At 35.0% G+C, this 20,306-nt stretch overlaps 2 protein-coding genes across 3 annotated transcripts; both read right to left on the minus strand.

Annotated features, from left to right (window-relative positions):
• Positions 1-1,052: 1,052 nt before the first annotated feature.
• sgk2a (serum/glucocorticoid regulated kinase 2a) lies at positions 1,053-9,376 on the minus strand. Of its 2 annotated transcripts, none has more exons than XM_087781694.1 (13): positions 9,282-9,376; positions 8,310-8,359; positions 8,189-8,250; positions 7,464-7,521; positions 7,072-7,155; positions 6,548-6,679; positions 6,377-6,489; positions 6,280-6,316; positions 6,111-6,197; positions 1,808-1,903; positions 1,574-1,729; positions 1,423-1,512; positions 1,053-1,360 (listed from the first exon to the last, which is right to left on the minus strand). In XM_087781694.1, exons 2-13 carry the CDS (start codon positions 8,322-8,324, stop codon positions 1,205-1,207), a joined length of 1,086 nt encoding a protein of 361 aa, XP_087637820.1. In that variant the 5' UTR covers positions 8,325-8,359; positions 9,282-9,376; the 3' UTR covers positions 1,053-1,204. The 2 variants fall into 2 exon arrangements, with proteins under 2 accessions (XP_087637820.1, XP_087637819.1); XM_087781693.1 differs by having other exon boundaries at positions 8,189-8,247; positions 9,282-9,300.
• An 837-nt stretch (positions 9,377-10,213) lies between these two features.
• Positions 10,214-19,175, minus strand: l3mbtl1 (L3MBTL histone methyl-lysine binding protein 1). The gene is made up of 21 exons (XM_087782038.1): positions 19,027-19,175; positions 18,793-18,971; positions 17,098-17,230; positions 16,795-16,969; positions 16,169-16,307; positions 15,978-16,026; positions 15,587-15,675; positions 15,303-15,407; positions 15,113-15,248; positions 14,951-15,042; positions 14,710-14,861; positions 14,521-14,597; positions 14,160-14,245; positions 13,934-14,044; positions 13,732-13,873; positions 13,519-13,624; positions 13,272-13,460; positions 13,132-13,181; positions 12,902-13,059; positions 12,175-12,237; positions 10,214-11,601 (listed from the first exon to the last, which is right to left on the minus strand). The coding sequence occupies exons 1-21, from the start codon at positions 19,169-19,171 to the stop codon at positions 11,467-11,469; spliced, it is 2,511 nt and encodes an 836-aa protein (XP_087638164.1). The 5' UTR covers positions 19,172-19,175; the 3' UTR covers positions 10,214-11,466.
• Between the last annotated feature and the right edge of the window lie 1,131 nt (positions 19,176-20,306).

Genomic DNA, 20,306 nt, shown 5'->3' on the forward strand with positions numbered 1-20,306 from the left:
CTAACAAACAAATATTAAAGTTTACAAACATTCAGTGAAGGAATAAAACAATCCTACAGTCTTTAGCAAGTACAAATATTTTTATTTTCTTTTGTATTTTAACCATTCAAGTAGAAATAAATATGAAATGTGTCGTATTTGACAGTTTGATGCATTAGGGAGGTTCTTGTGTCATCAGAATATTGAAAGAATTAACATTTAAATGTTTTTGGTTTTATTTAAATAGTTTTCTAAAGCATTCAATTATTTATTTTTGTAATCATTTTTATATCGAAAGGGTGAATAAGTTTTAATTGAACTGAATTCAAAGTTGAACATACAGACGATGAAAACCAAGTTTAACTGAGTTGATGCGGAAGTTTCTTCTTTGCGTCACATGATCATCTGTGTTTCTCCTGATTGGATAAGAGTCGGAGCTCGGTGCTCTGTTAGTAATGTCTGTCTGCACTATTGTACCAACATCTTTATATTGAATTTAAAAGACTACTAAATATAAAATACTGAATATTTTGAATGATTGGAATTAGAATGTCAAACTCAATGTGTAAAAGTATGTATTTATTTTTGAAAATATTGATTCCATTATTCAATTAAAACAAATTCAACATTTGAAAATAGTAGAATAAAGTTATTCAAAAAGAATAATGAAAACAAATGTTTCAAATGTTCAACCTTCAATATTGCGATGAACTTGAACCACAGACGACCGCAGACGACCGCAGACGACCGCAGACGACCGCAGACGACCACAGACGACCACAGACGACCACAGACGACCACAGACGACCACAGACGACCACAGACGACCGCAGACGACCACAGACGACCACAGACGACCGCAGACGACCACAGACGACCACAGACGACCACAGACGACCACAGACGACCGCAGACGACCACAGACGACCACAGACGACCGCAGACGACCGCAGACGACCGCAGACGACCGCAGACGACCGCAGACGACCGCAGACGACCACAGACGACCGCAGACGACCGCAGACGACCGCAGACGACCGCAGACGACCGCAGACGACCACAGACGACCGCAGACGACCGCAGACGACCACAGACGACCACAGACGACCACAGACGACCACAGACGACCACAGACGACCACAGACGACCGCAGACGACCACAGACGACCACAGACGACCACAGACGACCACGGACGACCGCAGACGACCACAGACGACTGCAGCTTCACAGAAAACTGTCGTCGCTGGACACGAAGGAGAATCCGTTGAAGGCGTTACCAGAGCTGCTGCCGGCGCTGAACTCCGGGGTCCGACTCACCGAGTTGGGGACAGTCTCTCGGGTGAATTCGGGGTCTATGTGCTGAGTGTCGGCAGGACCTCTCTGAGAGACCATCAAGAGAACGTGAGGGTCACGGAGATGGTTTCAGGGAGACGAGAACTCACCACGTTGGGGTTGTAGGGCGGAGTGATCCTCTTGTGGTCCAGGTCGTCCCAGTTGATCGGAGTGAAAAACGTGTGATTCTTAATCTCCAGCTTAAAGAAGAAGACGTTCATTTGACGCCCAGTGTTCGTTGGTTCTCGCGCACACACTCACAAAGTCGGCGATGGCCCCGAGTCGCCGGTGCTGGTCCTTCTGCAGGAGGCCCGTCAACAAGGAGACGGCAGCTCCAGACTTGCCTGGAGGCAGCGGCAGAGGTTTGTGCAGGATTCCTTCGTACATTTCTCCGACATCGCGGCTGTAGAACGGAGGCTGGACCGTGACAACGACACACATCAACACAATGAGATCACAGCTACACTTGTGAGTCCATGAAAGTAAATCACACACCAAACTGTACAGCATCTCGTAGAGCACGGCTCCCAAACACCACCAGTCCACGGTCCTGTCGTACGCTTCCTTACGCAGAATCTCAGGAGCAAGATACTGTCGACACAGAGAAACCATCAGCTGCACTTTTGATTTGATTTTCAACTTTATACTTTTGTATTTGATCAAGATTGTATTTTGTATTTATCAAGATTGTATTTTTGTATTTGATCAAGATTACTTTATTGTATTTTAACTTAATTGTATTTTTGTTTTTTAACTTAATTGTATGTTTGTATTTATTAAGATTATATTTCTGTATTTATTAAGATTATATTTCTGTATTTATTAAGATTATATTTTCGTATTTATTAAGATTATATTTCTGTATTTATTAAGATTATATTTCTGTATTTATTAAGATTATATTTTTAGTATTTTTTAAGATTATATTTTTGTATTTATTGAGATTATATTTTTTTATTTATTAAGATTATAGTTTTGCATTAATTAAGATTATATTTATTTATTTATTAAAAATATATGTTTTGTATTCTTTAAAATTATATTTCTGTATTTATTAAAATTATATTTTTTTGTATTTATTAAGATTATATTTTTGTATTTATCAAGATTATATTTTTGCATTTATTAAGATTATATTTTCGTATTTATTAAGATTATATTTTCATATTTATTAAGATTATATTTTCGTATTTATTAAGATTATATTTTCATATTTATTAAGATTATATTTTCATATTTATTAAGATTATATTTTCGTATTTATTAAGATTATATTTTCGTATTTATTAAGATTATATTTTCATATTTATTAAGATTATATTTTTGTATTTATTAAGATTATATTTTTGTATTTATTAAAATTATATTTTCGTATTTATCAAGATTATATTTTCGTATTTATTAAGATTATATTTTTGCATTTATTAAGATTATATTTTCATATTTATTAAGATTATATTTTCATATTTATTAAGATTATATTTTTGTATTTATTAAGATTATATTTTCATATTTATTAAAATTATATTTTTGTATTTATTAAGATTATATTTTCGTATTTATTAAGATTATATTTTCATATTTATTAAGATTATATTTTCGTATTTATTAAGATTATATTTTTGCATTTATTAAGATTATATTTTCGTATTTATTAAGATTATATTTTTGCATTTATTAAAATTATATTTTCGTATTTATTAAGATTATATTTTTGTATTTATTAAGATTATATTTTCGTATTTATTAAGATTATATTTTTGTATTTATTAAGATTATATTTTCGTATTTATTAAGATTATATTTTCGTATTTATTAAGATTATATTTTCATATTTATTAAGATTATATTTTCATATTTATTAAGATTATATTCTCGCATTTATTAAGATTATATTTTCGTATTTATTAAGATTATATTTTCGTATTTATTAAGATTATATTTTCATATTTATTAAGATTATATTTTCGTATTTATTAAGATTATATTTTTGCATTTATTAAGATTATATTTTCGTATTTATTAAGATTATATTTTTGCATTTATTAAGATTATATTTTCGTATTTATTAAGATTATATTTTTGTATTTATTAAGATTATATTTTTGTATTTATTAAGATTATATTTTCGTATTTATTAAGATTATATTTTTGTATTTATTAAGATTATATTTTTGTATTTATTAAGATTATATTTTCGTATTTATCAAGATTATATTTTTGCATTTATTAAGATTATATTTTCGTATTTATTAAGATTATATTTTCATATTTATTAAGATTATATTTTCATATTTATTAAGATTATATTTTCGCATTTATTAAGATTATATTTTCGTATTTATTAAGATTATATTTTCATATTTATTAAGATTATATTTTCATATTTATTAAGATTATATTTTCGTATTTATTAAAATTATATTTTCGTATTTATCAAGATTATATTTTCGTATTTATTAAGATTATATTTTTGCATTTATTAAGATTATATTTTCATATTTATTAAGATTATATTTTCGTATTTATTAAGATTATATTTTTGCATTTATTAAGATTATATTTTCGTATTTATTAAGATTATATTTTCGTATTTATTAAGATTATATTTTCATATTTATTAAGATTATATTTCTGTATTTATTAAGATTATATTTTCGTATTTATTAAGATTATATTTCTGTATTTATTAAGATTATATTTTCGTATTTATTAAGATTATATTTCTGTATTTATTAAGATTATATTTCTGTATTTATTAAGATTATATTTTTAGTATTTTTTAAGATTATATTTTTGTATTTATTGAGATTATATTTTTTTATTTATTAAGATTATAGTTTTGCATTAATTAAGATTATATTTATTTATTTATTAAAAATATATGTTTTGTATTCTTTAAAATTATATTTCTGTATTTATTAAAATTATATTTTTTTGTATTTATTAAGATTATATTTTTGTATTTATCAAGATTATATTTTTGCATTTATTAAGATTATATTTTCGTATTTATTAAGATTATATTTTTGCATTTATTAAGATTATATTTCCGTATTTATTAAGATTATATTTTCATATTTATTAAGATTATATTTTCATATTTATTAAGATTATATTTTCGTATTTATTAAGATTATATTTTCATATTTATTAAGATTATATTTTTGTATTTATTAAGATTATATTTTTGTATTTATTAAAATTATATTTTCGTATTTATCAAGATTATATTTTCGTATTTATTAAAATTATATTCTTGCATTTATTAAGATTATATTTTCATATTTATTAAGATTATATTTTCATATTTATTAAGATTATATTTTTGTATTTATTAAGATTATATTTTCATATTTATTAAGATTATATTTTTGTATTTATTAAGATTATATTTTCGTATTTATTAAGATTATATTTTCATATTTATTAAGATTATATTTTCGTATTTATTAAGATTATATTTTTGCATTTATTAAGATTATATTTTCGTATTTATTAAGATTATATTTTTGCATTTATTAAGATTATATTTTCGTATTTATTAAGATTATATTTTTGTATTTATTAAGATTATATTTTTGTATTTATTAAGATTATATTTTCGTATTTATTAAGATTATATTTTCGTATTTATTAAGATTATATTTTTGTATTTATTAAGATTATATTTTCGTATTTATTAAGATTATATTTTTGTATTTATTAAGATTATATTTTTGTATTTATTAAGATTTTTGTATATTGTATTTTATCAAGTTTTTTGTATTTATCAAGATTATATTTTTGCATTTATTAAGATTATATTTTCGTATTTATTAAGATTATATTTTCATATTTATTAAGATTATATTTTCATATTTATTAAGATTATATTTTCGTATTTATTAAGATTATATTTTCGTATTTATTAAGATTATATTTTCATATTTATTAAGATTATATTTTTGTATTTATTAAGATTATATTTTTGTATTTATTAAAATTATATTTTCGTATTTATCAAGATTATATTTTCGTATTTATTAAGATTATATTTTTGCATTTATTAAGATTATATTTTCATATTTATTAAGATTATATTTTTGCATTTATTAAGATTATATTTTCGTATTTATTAAGATTATATTTTTGCATTTATTAAGATTATATTTTCGTATTTATTAAGATTATATTTTTGTATTTATTAAGATTATATTTTCGTATTTATTAAGATTATATTTTCGTATTTATTAAGATTATATTGTTGTATTTATTAAGATTATATTTTTGTATTTATTAAGATTTTTGTATATTGTATTTTATCAAGTTTTTTGTATTTATCAAGATTATATTTTTGCATTTATTAAGATTATATTTTCGTATTTATTAAGATTATATTTTCATATTTATTAAGATTATATTTTCATATTTATTAAGATTATATTTTCGTATTTATTAAGATTATATTTTCGTATTTATTAAGATTATATTTTCATATTTATTAAGATTATATTTTTGTATTTATTAAGATTATATTTTTGTATTTATTAAGATTATATTTTTGTATATTGTATTTTATCAAGTTTTTTGTTTGTTTGTCAAGATCGTGTTATGTTTTCGTCAAGATTGTATTTCATATTTTGCATCCATCGAGATTTTTTTGTCGTATTTTATCATGAGTGTATTTTCTTATTTTGTACTTGATGATATTTTTGTATGTAATCAAGATGTATTGATGGATGATGTGTGTATTCTTCTCTCTGACCGTGGATGCTGTTCTCTGTCTGATCATATATTCATTACACACTGATCTTACTTCTGGGGTCCCACAGAAGGTGGAGGTGGTTCCTTCTGGCTCCACTCCTTCTTTGCACAAACCAAAGTCTGTCAGCACCACATGACCCTGCACACACACACACACACACACACACACACACACGTCAAGACGGCAGCTCCAGGGGAGTCGATCAGAACCTTGGACTCACCTGCGAGTCCAGGAGAATGTTCTCTGGCTTCAGATCTCTGTAGGTTGAAGAAGAGATTTAGATGAAAGCGAGTGTGGAGTGAGTGAGTGTGTGTTGCCTGTAAACGATGTTGAGTGAGTGCAGGTAGCCCACGGCACTGGCCACCTCCGCCGCGTAGAACCGGGCTCTGGGCTCGGAGAAGCATCGCTCTCTCTGCAGGTGGAAGAAGAGCTGCGGGAAGAACCAGGTGAGACCGAGAAGCAAGAGTTTGAGAAGATCACGTCCACACCTCTCCTCCGTTCACGTAGTCCAGGACGAAGTAGAGCTTCTCGGAGGTCTGGAAAGAGTAATGCAGGCGCACCAGGAACGGATGCTTCAGACTCTTCAGCAGCACGTTCCTCTCGGCCATGATGTTCTTTTGCTGGGAGGAGAACATTTCTTTAAGATCTTCTTCTTGTAGAACGTGTTTCCACCGCAGGAGCTACAGTTCAATCGAGCTTTGATTCAATTTAAATCTATTTTAATTGACTTGAGAGATTCTTCAAACTCGGCAGGATCTTCAACAGCCTCTCGATTGTTGTTTGTTTTTGCTGCGTCGTCGACAAAGTACAATCTAAAGATTAGATAAGATCCGGATCATGTTCCAGGATCAGAACAGAACAGTGTTTACTGAAAACAAGACATAGATACACACTTGCAGCGATTTTCCATCGACAGTTTTAACCACATTTTACCAGTTTATCGTTTATTTAACAATATATTAATAAACATTTAATAAAGAATCCAGAGAAGAGTTGATTTTGTGTCTCTCACCTCTTTCTTCTTCAGAATGACCTTCTTCTGCAGGACTTTGACGGCGTAGAACTTGTTGGTGGTTTTGAGCTTGGCGAGCAGAACCTGCACCAGTTTGTTTGTTTGTTAGTGGTTTGTTTAGTAAACACATGAAAGAGGACGAGAAGAGAAATGTGTCCGGAGAGATGTGTTGAGAGAAAAGGTGAGGATGGCAGGAACAGGTTTGTGGAAGAACAAGATGATTTTACATTGAGTTCAAGTGAGTTCTTGTGATCATGTTCGAGCTCAAACTTATCGATTCAAGTTCAAACAAACATTCTCCCAAATGTGTCTTCAACAGAGAATTAAAGACAAAACAAGGACGTGAAGAACTTTCTCCAGCTCCACTGAAGAGAACAAACAAGCGTCAGTACCTTGCCAAAGGTTCCTTTTCCAATGACAGCCAAGAAGTCAAAGTCCGTGGGTTTGGCACTGAGACGACAGTGGAATATTAGACAGGTGTGTTATTGAATGATTGAAAAAAAAAAGACTCTTCATCACGTCGTCAAAATGTTCAAACGTTCACGGCTATAAACATGGTTTATCATCTTAGTAAAGAACAAAGTAACCACTTTATCGTATTATTTTTTAAAGTAATATAATCACTAATACTTTTAATAAACTTCATTTTCACACAATTATACAAAGTATTATTACGGTTCATATATAAATAAAAATGCTATGAACATGAAACTTTGTTTTTAATCTAAACTGATTTAAATTGTATATAATACATGGTTGTCTGTCTTTGTGTGCTCTGAGACAGACTGTTGTCCTGTCCAGGGTGTCCCCTGCCTCTCACCCTATGATACTGGGATAAACTCCAGTCTCCCTGTGACCCCCATAAGGTATAAAATGAATGAATAAATGAATGAAATACACTTATCCCACTTACTTCTTACACAGATGATTTTACTGATCAGGAGGTTTTAACTTTTCTTTCTTCCAGTTTTAATGACTTACTTGCTTGAATGTAGTTATTGTTTTATCTATAATCTCCTAAAGTGACATGTTTTAGCTCCTCAGTTATACGTGATACGCTCCTAACACACAGTGTTTACTCTTGAAAAGTGAATGTTGAGACGGAGGAGAGACTGACTGAGGGTCGGCTGAGGGTCCGAGGTTGACGTCGTCATGGGGAGGGGAGGATGTCGAACGCTGCTGCAGAGAGAAACCGTCGTCAGGACGATCCATACAACGACGACATGTCCAACACTTACGTTACTGTGAGCCATGACTATGATCCATTCCACACGCAGTGGAAACCGATCTACGGAGGAGAGATAAAGCCGAGTCGTTATCATGAGTCAGTTATTTAGTGGACTGCTGACCTCACACGACCAACTGGTTCCAGTCACTTCCTCCGAGGGACAAACCAGAACTGCCAGTGTGTGTTTATGTTTATGTGCGACGATTGTATCAGCAGAGTTGTTGACATGATAAATATTGTGTCATTTTAACACTCTTAACAACACACACTGTGTCCAAAGTCTTTCTCACACTTAAAAAAAAAACATGACAGATATTGAGCACATGTTTGAAGGTCAAGTGCTGATGTGTTGTTAAAAATAGATAATCAATCATTTTGGTTTAACGTTCATGTGTCACTTTAATCATTTTAATATCAGTTCTGACGGCGATGCATGAACCAAACATAGCTTCTGTGTTACAAACACACATGAACCTCAAGTTGATTATTGAACCACTTTGGAGGCTCTTGAACGATCCAATAAGACTCAAGATAATCTTTCAAAAGCCACGAGTTCTATGAATAAACTGCAGTGTTTGTTGAAGGTGCTCCAGGCAGAAATACTTTGTGTTGTCAAATGATCATCACAAATATGAGATGATGTGGATTTTGAAGTAGAAATGTTCTATATTCATCTTCTTTTTTAAATTAAATATCAGCGTAAAGTGTTTAATTAAAGAGAATAATGAGTATTTAATCCACATATAGAATATTATTCAATGTTCAAATGTATGATCTGACAGAAAGTTCCAAACTTAGGTCTGCCATGAACAAATGAACAAATGAACAAATGAACAAATGAACAAATGAACAAATGAACAAATGAACAAATGAACAAATGAACAAATGAACAAATGAACAAATGAACAAATGAACAAATGCAAAACTGAATCTGCATCTAAAACAAATCAATCATGGAAAGCAAAGAGGAAAAGAGTCTTACCTGAGTGCAGGTGAAGTGTGACAGCCTCAGACGACACACGGATCGCGACTGACGCTGATCTGAAGACAGTTTTTATATTTGATCCTGGCTGTCGGCAGGAAGGTCGACCCAAGAAGAGCCAATCATTGATGAGACGCTGTCACACTTTAGAAAGGAGGCGGGGCATGTTTGTCCGGCGTGTGTGTGTGTGTGTCACAGTGTGTGTGTGTGTGTGTTTGTGTCAGAGTGTGTGTGTGTGTGTTTGTGTCAGAGTGTGTGTGTGTTTGTGTCAGAGTGTGTGTGTGTTTGTGTCAGAGTGTGTGTGTGTGTGTTTGTGTCAGAGTGTGTGTGTGTGTGTGTTTGTGTCAGAGTGTGTGTGTGTGTGTGTGAGTGCTTTTGCTGCAGGCGTCACGAAGAAAAAAGCGGTGGATTCAAGTGTTCCAGCTGATATCATGTGGTTGTCATGGTGACAGAACAGAACAAACTGTCATGGCCACAGAGAGATTTGAAGTCACCTGATAAAATCCTCAACATCATGAAATCCTGCAGTGATCCTGGTTCTGGACACAGTAACTTTAAAGTTCTTCCAGATGACGATTTTACATTTAAAAATCCAACTTCTCTTCACTTTGGAGAATAAATATAACAATATATAGAGAAGTTTAATCGATAAGATAAATCGACACGACTCTAACAATAACAACTTCTTAGTTACGAACCACTTCAGTGATTTTGATCCTAAAAGCCCGGAGTAAAGTCAAGCGTCCGGCGGCAGCAGGGAAGTGTCATCAAGGGCACCCGGCGAGTCGCCAGCATCACCCGAGTGTTGACGACAATAACCGGCCAATAGGGGGATGTGATATAAGCAAAGAGAGTTTATAGTCAATAGTCGCGACTCACACACGCTCAAATTGACACACACTCGCGTGATCAGGCAAATCAAGGACTTACAATCACGACTTTTGGACGTTTATTGATACACATGGCTCCGATGACATGAATCATCATCAACACACACTCACAGATCCCACCAGAGAGACGCAAGAACACAGAAGAACCAAGAATCCCAGAGCCCTTCGTTCCAGAGATGCTTTTCACCGAATCAAGTCCGATTGAATGAAGTGTAAACGATTCACAGAGGGTCGGTGTAAACTGCTCACATACACGCCCTCTAGTGTCCAACAGAGGAAGCGGGAGAAGAATTCCTGACTCAGATGTGCTGCTAACCTCCTCCCCGAGATGAAAAATACATTTCTGTGCATTAAAAATGACGATTACAAACTTCTCCCTGCTCGTGAATGATCTCACTTCAAGCGTCTTTTTAAGTAAACATGATTCAACCTGAAACACACCGTTACAAAAGTTGTGCGTCGTCCACCGGCCAGACGTGTACACGTCTGACTTAATACAGTACTTTGTATTTTTATTGCACAAAGCATGAAGCTTCCAACAGCTTCACTGATCCATCATCCACTGTGCTTTCTTCTGACCCTCAACAAAAATAAGTTTTGTATCATAAAAAAACATATTGATAACAAATAAAGGCAAAAGGTCACTGTGTGTGCTTTAGACTTGTACGCACAAAGGTTTGGATCTGTTTCTCTGACCTGACTAGTATTGAACCAACGACACATCCCAACATCAGTGTAGTCGTCGTCCTGCTGTCAGCCATATGACAGGTAAATCATTGGAATTCTGGGCTGTTTGTGTGAACACAAGCTTGCCCTGTAAACCAGTTTCTCTGCCCAAACCATGAATATACGATTGTCCGAAAGTATTTGACCTGAAATTAAATCACACTTTCCAGCAGGTTTTATCACGTAATGTCCGAGGTCCACATTCTTGTGAATCTGGTTCTTTTTTTATATTTGGTTTCGGAACATGTTGTGTTTGGGTCTGTGGATAATAGTGCCAGCACTGAAGCTCCGTAACAAGCATTTATTTATTTAACCGACACCACGTCTCAGTCAAGTGTAAACAATGGTTTCACACCAGAACAAAAAAGAACCCGTGGATTAAACAAGCACCTACTTTTCCATCCGTCCTCTCTAACCTGACACACCTGGAGGTAAAAGTCCTCCGTCAACTCCTCCCCTCCGTCTCTCTGACAGGAACACCAAACACATGAACGGGATCAGGGTCTTCTCCCTGCGAACAAAATGGAACTTGGCACACAATGATTGAGGTGAGGGCGACGCGGAGGACATCAAATGAGACCCTCGTCTGTGCTCTTGAACATGAGGATGGCGTTGGAAATCTTGAGGGCGGGCCCGAGTTTGACGCCCATGATCTTCACGACGTCCGTCTGAGTCAGCAGCAGGAAGGCTTCGCCGTCGATCATCTGAGGAGACACCACGCAGGAGTAAGTTCCTGTACAACCGACCGTGTTGACCTTGTAAAGAAATATGTCAATATCTGAAATGTTAAAAAAGATAGATTAAATAAATCTGAAGAGAGGGGGTGGAGAGAATAAGAGAAAATCCAGGCAGATACTGGTCCTAATAATTGCTTTATGGAGCTGAAATTATGTAAATAATCCTACTTCAACATGTATTAAATAAGTTAATTGGAAGTTGATTGATTTTCAGGGGGTTCTTACGGCCCTATTTCCACCTCCTGACAACTCATAAAAGAAGTTGAAATTCTGGAAATCTCCCTTCATTAGTATGTTATACATAGGTTTTTTATTTGATTAAAATTGGACATTGATTGTCAGGTTCTTCTGCTACCCTTGTTCCTTGAACTGGTGTAGTTGACCTTTGACCTCCCTGCTCAAACCTTCACTGAGAGGTCAGTGGTCTACGTGATTAATTTAAAGACATTATATCAACGCGGTTTGTGAATCTATGAGACGTTAAGATCAGACACACAAACGCAGCTCGATGCAAATGTTTCAGAAAAGATGGCCTCTCACCTCGTCTTTAAAGACTCGAGCTTGTTCTGCACAACCGATGAGATTCTGCACAAAACTGAAGACCTGAACGACAGAGAGACAACAGCATGAGATCCAAGTGGACATCTGCAGCGGGGAGTTCATTCTATATAAACGATTTCATAGAGAGAAAAGAGCAAATGATCAAATCAGAAATTATACTTTGATGAGAAGAATTGTGTTAAAAAAAGTTCACCACAGTCATGTATTCGTTTATGATTAACTTGTTAATATTTTTTTCACTTAAATTGTTTATCAATCATTATCACATAACGATTGACAAATGCACATAACAATAAAATATAAATGAATTTATGATTTTTATTAACTACAGTTGTTTCTATTTCAAGAAAATGTTTTATTTTAGTTATAGTTTTAAAACTGAGGTTCTACGCCAAGTACAGGACAACATGTTAACTTAAATGTTAGAGAAAGTACTTCTGAAGTCAGAGGAAGAACTCAATACACGCAAAACCTTTATATTTTCCATAAGGTTTGACAAGTTACGGCGTTTTTCTCTCTTGCAATTCTCTCTTTTCTGACTTCATCTGGTTTGTGTGAATGTAATAAAGTATCTGATTGAAATGGATTTAATTTGACATGAATGCACACAACCTTTAACCATTCATCCAGAACACCACCAGAACGACTCCAACATGCAACCATCATTGTTGGTCTCGTTCTAAACCCACTTGAGTTATAGTCTCACCTCGTCGACGCTCCACGCTGCCACCTGACTGGCGTAAATGCCCTGCACGCCGGGCAGCAGCTTGCAGTGCTGCTCCCAGCAGAGAGAGAGAGTCCTGTCCGACTGACCGCTCAGAGCCGTCATGAACAGAGACGGACACACTCCTTCTGAGGACATGTCTGAGGAGAAGACGTCTCGTGTGAGTGTTTGTTCAGAGGCTGCTGGACATGAGAGGATGTGACAAGCCTCACCCTGATAGTCTCTCTGTTGGTTCTTCCTGCACTTGGGCGGACGTCCGATCCTGTCGACGCAAACGTCAACATTTGATTGAAACATACAAAACACACACACACACACACACACACACACACACACACGCACACACACGCACCTGCCACGATAGTGTGTCTTCTTCGTCCTTTGACCAAAGTAGAGGTTCCGTTTACACTCGGAGTCGGACAGCTCTGCTTTTAGTCTGCCTTGGTTCCGCTCGGCCAATGGGCAGCCAGATATGCAGTGGTGGGCGGTGAACCTTCCTGTCACGTGACCTGTGCCGTCACAACCAGGTGTCGGACACTTCCTGTACGGAGGAGACACGTCAAGTTGATGCTGAATGAAACACATGTTCGAGTCTAGACCTGTTGTGGAAGCTGTACTTGTTGCTTCTGTGGTGGTTGATGGGTTTGTAGGTCACCGAGGAGGTGAAGCTGGGCTGAGGGATGGCAGGATTCTCTGACCTCTGACCTAAGAAAAGGCTTTTTTTTTAAATTCAGCCTGGACAGTTCCACCTTGTCTTTTTCATCAGGTTTAATTTTGGAGCTCTAGCTCATCACCGATCATCTTTGAGTTACCATGAGAGGGAACCGGGCTGGAGTCCCGGGGCGCCACCTTCAGAGGATGACCCGTGGCCTCACACCAGCCCGCTGGGTGAATGTCAGGGTGATCCGAGTCCATCCACTCGTCGTAGACGTGACTCCAGCCGTCGTAGTGGATCTGAGAAAAGAAACTTGTGAGGTTCCTTGGTCCTGAAAAAACGCCGGTGACAGAACCGACCTTGATTCTGTGGGTCTCCACCTCTTCCACCGTGGCCACTCGGATCAGACCCGGGCTCCTCTTGTCCACGGCTTCTAGTTTCATCTGTGGTTGGAAGTTGTGAGGGGGGCGCTGGAGAAAACACTCTCAGGATCAACATCTGAAGGAGCTTCTTAACAGATTTACTTACAGGGACAGACTTAACAGGGATTTCAATGATACCATATATATATATGTAAAGTCTGACCATATTAAACGCCTCGGGTACCACAGCCTTCGCTCCAGTCTCCTGCAGGTAGTGGGACCAGGAGAACAAGGCTTGATCCGGATAATCTGAGCGATGAAAAAACAATAATAACATGAAATAATTCACGCCGGGAGCAGAAATCGGTCATTTAAAATTGAATAAATCTACAATTCTGTTTGAATTATGTGCAACATTTTCTCAAAATGAAAACGATAAGAAATGAAACATCAAATAAAACACAGCAATGATATCATCTTGATCATATCTTTAAGATCCACTTTAACAACACACCGAAAGTGAAGGAATCGGTCATAACTCGTCTCAAACAGAACAGCAAGTAGAACAAAGTTAAAGTGTGTACCTTGTGGTGGAGTCAGTGGCAGATTTCTCTCGTTACACCAACCAATGGGGTGAATGTATGGACTGCTGGTGTCACACCTGTATACATGTGTGCCACAAACAAGCTTTTTACTGTCATTTGATCATCAAAAAACAGCCTCAATAAAGCAGGACGACTCAGGATTCAAGCGGGTGAACAAGTGGTCCTCACCAGTAGTCGTAGGTGTCGTCCCAGTTGTCGAAATGAACGAGGAATCGATCGTCAACGACGTCCGTGATGGTTGCTACACAGATGAGCGACGGGTTCATCCGGTCCACGGCCTCCAGCTTCATTCCTATCGCAAATCCACAATTCACATCCATCTGAAGATGATGTGACGCCGATCCGTCAATTTGATGTTCGTGTTTATTATTTACCAGAAGAAATAACAGCATGAAAAGAGAGAAGTTACCCTTCCAGGACTAGCAAAGACTTCCTTGGGAGCCACTTGTGCTTTGGTCATTCTCAGGTAGTTGGTCCAGGTGAACTCTTCTTCTTTGCAACCTGGGAAACAAGAAACAGGTTCCGTTACTTTTCCTGTGTTTATTTCTATGACGAGCTGATCTTGTCTGACCTTTAGGCGTCTGCAGTTTGTGCCCGGTGCTCTCGCACCAGCCGGCCGGGTGGACGTCCGGGGAGTTGCCGTTCACCCAGAAGTCGTGGCAGTCGGAGTAGCCGTCAAAATGAAGACGCAGCCGATAACCGCACACCTGGAGAGCAGTCGGTGAAGAGTTTGTCTCCTCGACGACGCATCAGGAACTCACCTCGGCCACGGTGAGAACGAAGTACATGGACGGATGCTGGGGGTCGATTCCTTCAAGTTTCATGCCTTGTTTGAAGCCGTTCTTCACTGTTGGAACTCTTTGTGTCTGAAGAAACGATCACAGGATTAAATCTGAGACAACATGTTGTGTAGCTCCTCCACTTGTGTTACAGTTCAGAGGGTTGTCGACATATTTTCTAGAAGGTTGACGACTACATGAGATACTATTTAAAACGTAATAAATGTTGTGTAACATCAAGCGAGAGGACTGACATGACATCGTACCTCTTGAAAGAGCTGGATTGGAGCAGCAAGAGATTTAGTTTCCTCCAGATACTGCGACCACGTCCAAAACTCTGTCTTACTGTCTCCTCCTGCAGGACGATACAAACCATCAAACTGGACAAAAAAATTAAATAATTGTGCTCTTTCTATCAAGAATTTCAAATTATCTTTATCTTTATAATTTGTGGTATTTTCTCTAATTTCTTATCCTTAGAAAGCACTTTTACTATTACCTTAGCACGGATAAGCTATACATTCTTTATGCATCAACTGCAAAATTGTATTGTAATTATGTTGACTGCATCATCCCTGACAAATAAATGAATAAATAAATAGAAAATAAATAAATAAATAAATAAAATAAAAGCAAGACAAAAAAGGTTATTCCAACCTCCTCTAAAGAGTCGACCGTCCGCTTTTGAATCATCCATCTTGTCGTCCTGACAAACAGAAAATTAAAATCCACATCTACGTCTACGTAACAAAGTGTGAGACGGAATCACACCAGCAGCCGCGAACAGAACCACAGTGACGCAGGTGTCATCTCTGGATGTGGAAGAAGAAACGATAAGTTGTCCCTACCATCCCCTCGACGTCAGAGTCCTCCTCCGAGGGACTCAGGTACTCCTTCCTCTTCCTCTTCCTCATGGGCTTCATGTGATCGAGGTGAAGGGAGGACAGTCTGCCGCCGGCCGGGACCTTCTCCAGTCCAAGCATCCTCCTGCAGGGAAAAAGGTTTTGTCGTCTTAAAGTCTTTATTATTGTGTCTCTGGTGTAAGAGTTTGTCACCTTCCAATTCAATTTCCTGAAGAAGACCTCCTGAGGGATCAATAAAGTTTTACCTTACCTTACCTTACCTTACCTTGAGGCTGTGATGGATCAAATAAACCTATAAAAAACCTTTTCTCTGTTTTAACATGATGGAAATAAAACTATTATATGAATCTCAGCAGGTCTCTGGTGTCATCATTTACATTTATTTCTTAATCCTGCTGTTTATTTTGTGTGTTTGTGTGACAATACAAATACAGCTTTTTCCAACACAAATTATATTTCACACAAAACTAGAATCAAAGTGTCAAAGAGGCTCAAAGATGATAAAAGTTGCTGTTACTCAACCAAACATTTCCACCAAAACAAACAAAATAAATGACGTTGTTAAGTTGAATTATATCTTATTTCATTCTCTTGAGATGTTCATAACTCACTTCTCACTGTGGTCTCGACACATCTCCTCCGCATGGCTCCGCTGGGCTCTGGGGTCATGGTTCTGTTGGCGTGGACCCATCTGGACGTCGGGTTTGATCTGCAGGAACCTCTCGGGCTCCAGCACTTGAGCGACAGAGACGGGAGCAGATGCTTCCAGGGCCGGACGTAAACACTCTGGAATTAAAGACATGGATGAGAGGATCAAACTTTACTATCTATGATCTGATCTTTCAATGTCACTAACTAACTACACTAACCTAAATGCAGATCAACGTGTGTGTAATCTCATTGTATTCATGTACCTATCTTGTCTTTTGAAGACACCGCGTCAGTCAAACTCCCTGAAGTCCCTGCAGCAGTTACAGCTGCAGGTTCTGTGCTGGCGGGAGCAGGAGCGATCAATGTGCTCAGTGTTCCCACATCACTGACGCAGAACTGAAGGACGTGAGTGAAGAGAGAACATTTACACAAATAAAAACACGTGACAAAGATACGATAATATCATATCAAGTGCAGAGTCTTTGATTTTACATGATGTAGATATGTTGGCAATGAATTCAACGCAATGACAAGAGTGTTAATGTGGCATCAAAACACAAAACAAACATTACTTTTGAAAAAGAAAAGAAAAACATTTATCCTAAGGGATTTTTTTTTTGGTTGATTACAGTTGAAATTGTTCGATTATAGTTGAAAATTATTTGATTATAGTTAAAAAATTGTTTGATTATAGTTGAAATTATTTGATTAAAGTTGAAAATTGTTTGATTATAGTTGAAAATTGTTTGATTAAAGTTTAAAATTGTTTGATTAAAGTTAAAAATTGTTGGATTATAGTTGAAAATTGTTTGATTATAGTTGAAAATTGTTTGATTACAGTTGAAAATTGTTTGATTATAGTTGAAAATTGTTTGATTACAGTTGAAAATTGTTTGATTATAGTTGAAAATTGTTTGATTATAGTTGAAAATTGTTTGATTACAGTTGAAAATTGTTTGATTATAGTTGAAAATTGTTTGATTATAGTTGAAAATTGTTTGATTACAGTTGAAAATTGTTTGATTATAGTTGAAAATTGTTTGATTATAGTTGAAAATTGTTGATTATAGTTGAAATTATTTGATTAAAGTTGAAAATTGTTTGATTATAGTTGAAAATTGTTTGATTACAGTTGAAAATTGTTGGATTATAGTTGAAAATTGTTTGATTATAGTTGAAAATTGTTGATTATAGTTGAAAATTGTTTGATTACAGTTGAAAATTGTTTGATTATAGTTGAAAATTGTTTGATTACAGTTGAAAATTGTTTGATTATAGTTGAAAATTGTTTGATTATAGTTGAAAATTGTTTGATTAAAGTTGAAAATTGTTTGATTACAGTTGAAAATTGTTTGATTAAAGTTGAAAATTGTTTGATTATAGTTGAAAATTGTTGAAAATTGTTTGATTAAAGTTGAAAATTGTTTGATTAAAGTTGAAAATTGTTTGATTATAGTTGAAAATTGTTTGATTAAAGTTGAAAATTGTTTGATTAAAGTTGAAAATTGTTTGATTATAGTTGAAAATTGTAGAAAATTGTTTGATTAAAGTTGAAAATTGTTTGATTATAGTTGAAAATTGTTGAAAATTGTTTGATTAAAGTTGAAAATTGTTTTATTACAGTTGAAAATTGTTTGATTATAGTTGAAAATTGTTTGATTAAAGTTGAAAATTGTTTGATTAAAGTTGAAAATTGTTTGATTATAGTTGAAAATTGTTTGATTATAGTTGAAAATTGTTGAAAATTGTTTGATTAAAGTTGAAAATTGTTTGATTATAGTTGAAAATTGTTTGATTATAGTTGAAAATTGTTGAAAATTGTTTGATTAAAGTTGAAAATTGTTTGATTATAGTTGAAAATTGTTTGATTATAGTTAAAATTGTTTGATTATAGTTAAGATTGTTTGATTATAGTTAAGATTGTAACCGATGCACAGGATGTGAAGAAAGAAACAAACCTTCAGGTTGCTGCTGGGCAGGAGGGTCATTCCTTCCTTCCACTCCAGGACGTGGACGATGCTGCAGGCTCCGCCCACTTGAGCCGTCAGCGTCGGCGTCATCGTCTCATTGGTCCTCGAAGCTTTACCTGATTCACTCACGGCGAGCGATGGCGTCAACACTTGTTGGTGTCCTGAGGCTGCACATGACAAGCATTAGAAGAACAGGAGGAGCCGAGGAGTCCCGGGTCAGACCTGGGAGCAGCAGACTGGTTTGAGGAGGACGAGTCTTCTTCACAGCGATGTCGGTCCCACAGATGAAGACGGTGTCACTGGGGGAGGAGGAGGGAGGAGCAGAAGCATCGACTTCTTTGGATGAGGCGTCCATGTCTACACTCATGATGTGCTTGATCTGAACAGAACATTCATCCTGTTATTTAGTGTTCCTGTTAGACCTTTATTAGCCTTTTTAACTAGAAACATGACTGAATGATGACATGTTCAAGTGAGTTTAAATAGGTTGTTACAAATATGTTTCTGGAAGTTACATAAAAAGGACAAAACTGTGACTAAAAATAACAGCTATTATAAAACACTAAAATGACATAAGCAGTGATTCCTCTTAAGAGTTAACAAAGGCACGTATTGTTCTTTCAAACTAAAAACATGTTTTAACACAATTAACCTGGAAACAAGTTAGAAAACATACATACATTTAAATAAAAGTAATAAAATGGTTTCTTGACACTAAAATTAAAATACATTAAATATAAAAAAGCAAAAGCAGTGAAAAAATTACCTTTTTTCTTAGTGTTAAATTCACACATTTAGAATCTCCTGGGATATACATTTTTGTTGTATACAATTTTGTAGTTTCTGTTTGATTTGTTTCACAGAACTCTATTTTTAATTCTTGGTCAATTATTAAATGTATTAGATATATTTTAAACACAAATAATTATCCTGTTTACTCCTTCAAAATAAAACCACAACTTCAACATATTTCATTAACCAAAACAGCTAATTGTCTTGGATTAAATTAGCTAAAATACTTAATGTTGCACTAAACCTGCAAATTCGAAATGGCACAAATTGAACAGTAAACAAATAAAATAAGGTTAATTTTGTATTTTTATAAGCTGGTGAATATAGCATAACAAATGACGTGTTTGTTGAATTATTTTAGCTAATATTGAGTGTTTATCATTAAATGATAAGAGCAGGAACTACGACCTCATGTGACTCAACAGCCATCGTTCCCTCCAAGAATAAAAGAATCAGAGACGATGAATTAATTCCACTGCTCGACAAAATAAAGCGGCGTTTATTATAAAATGGCGGATGATGTAAGACCGTAGTATCAAGTAAAATGTCTTAAATCATCCGGCGATGAGAAAAAAAACGAGCTCAAGCATCTCGACTACGTGGAGAACGAAGAGCGTTTCTATCGAAGCGAATCCTCAGCCAATGATGTCGTTCTCGAGTCAACATTGAACATGAAACTCAGCCATTTTCTCACGAGAATATTAAACATG

Source organism: Callionymus lyra, chromosome 19, assembly GCF_982586985.1.
Source record: "Callionymus lyra chromosome 19, fCalLyr1.hap1.1, whole genome shotgun sequence".
NCBI classification, from domain to species: Eukaryota; Metazoa; Chordata; class Actinopteri; order Syngnathiformes; family Callionymidae; genus Callionymus; species Callionymus lyra.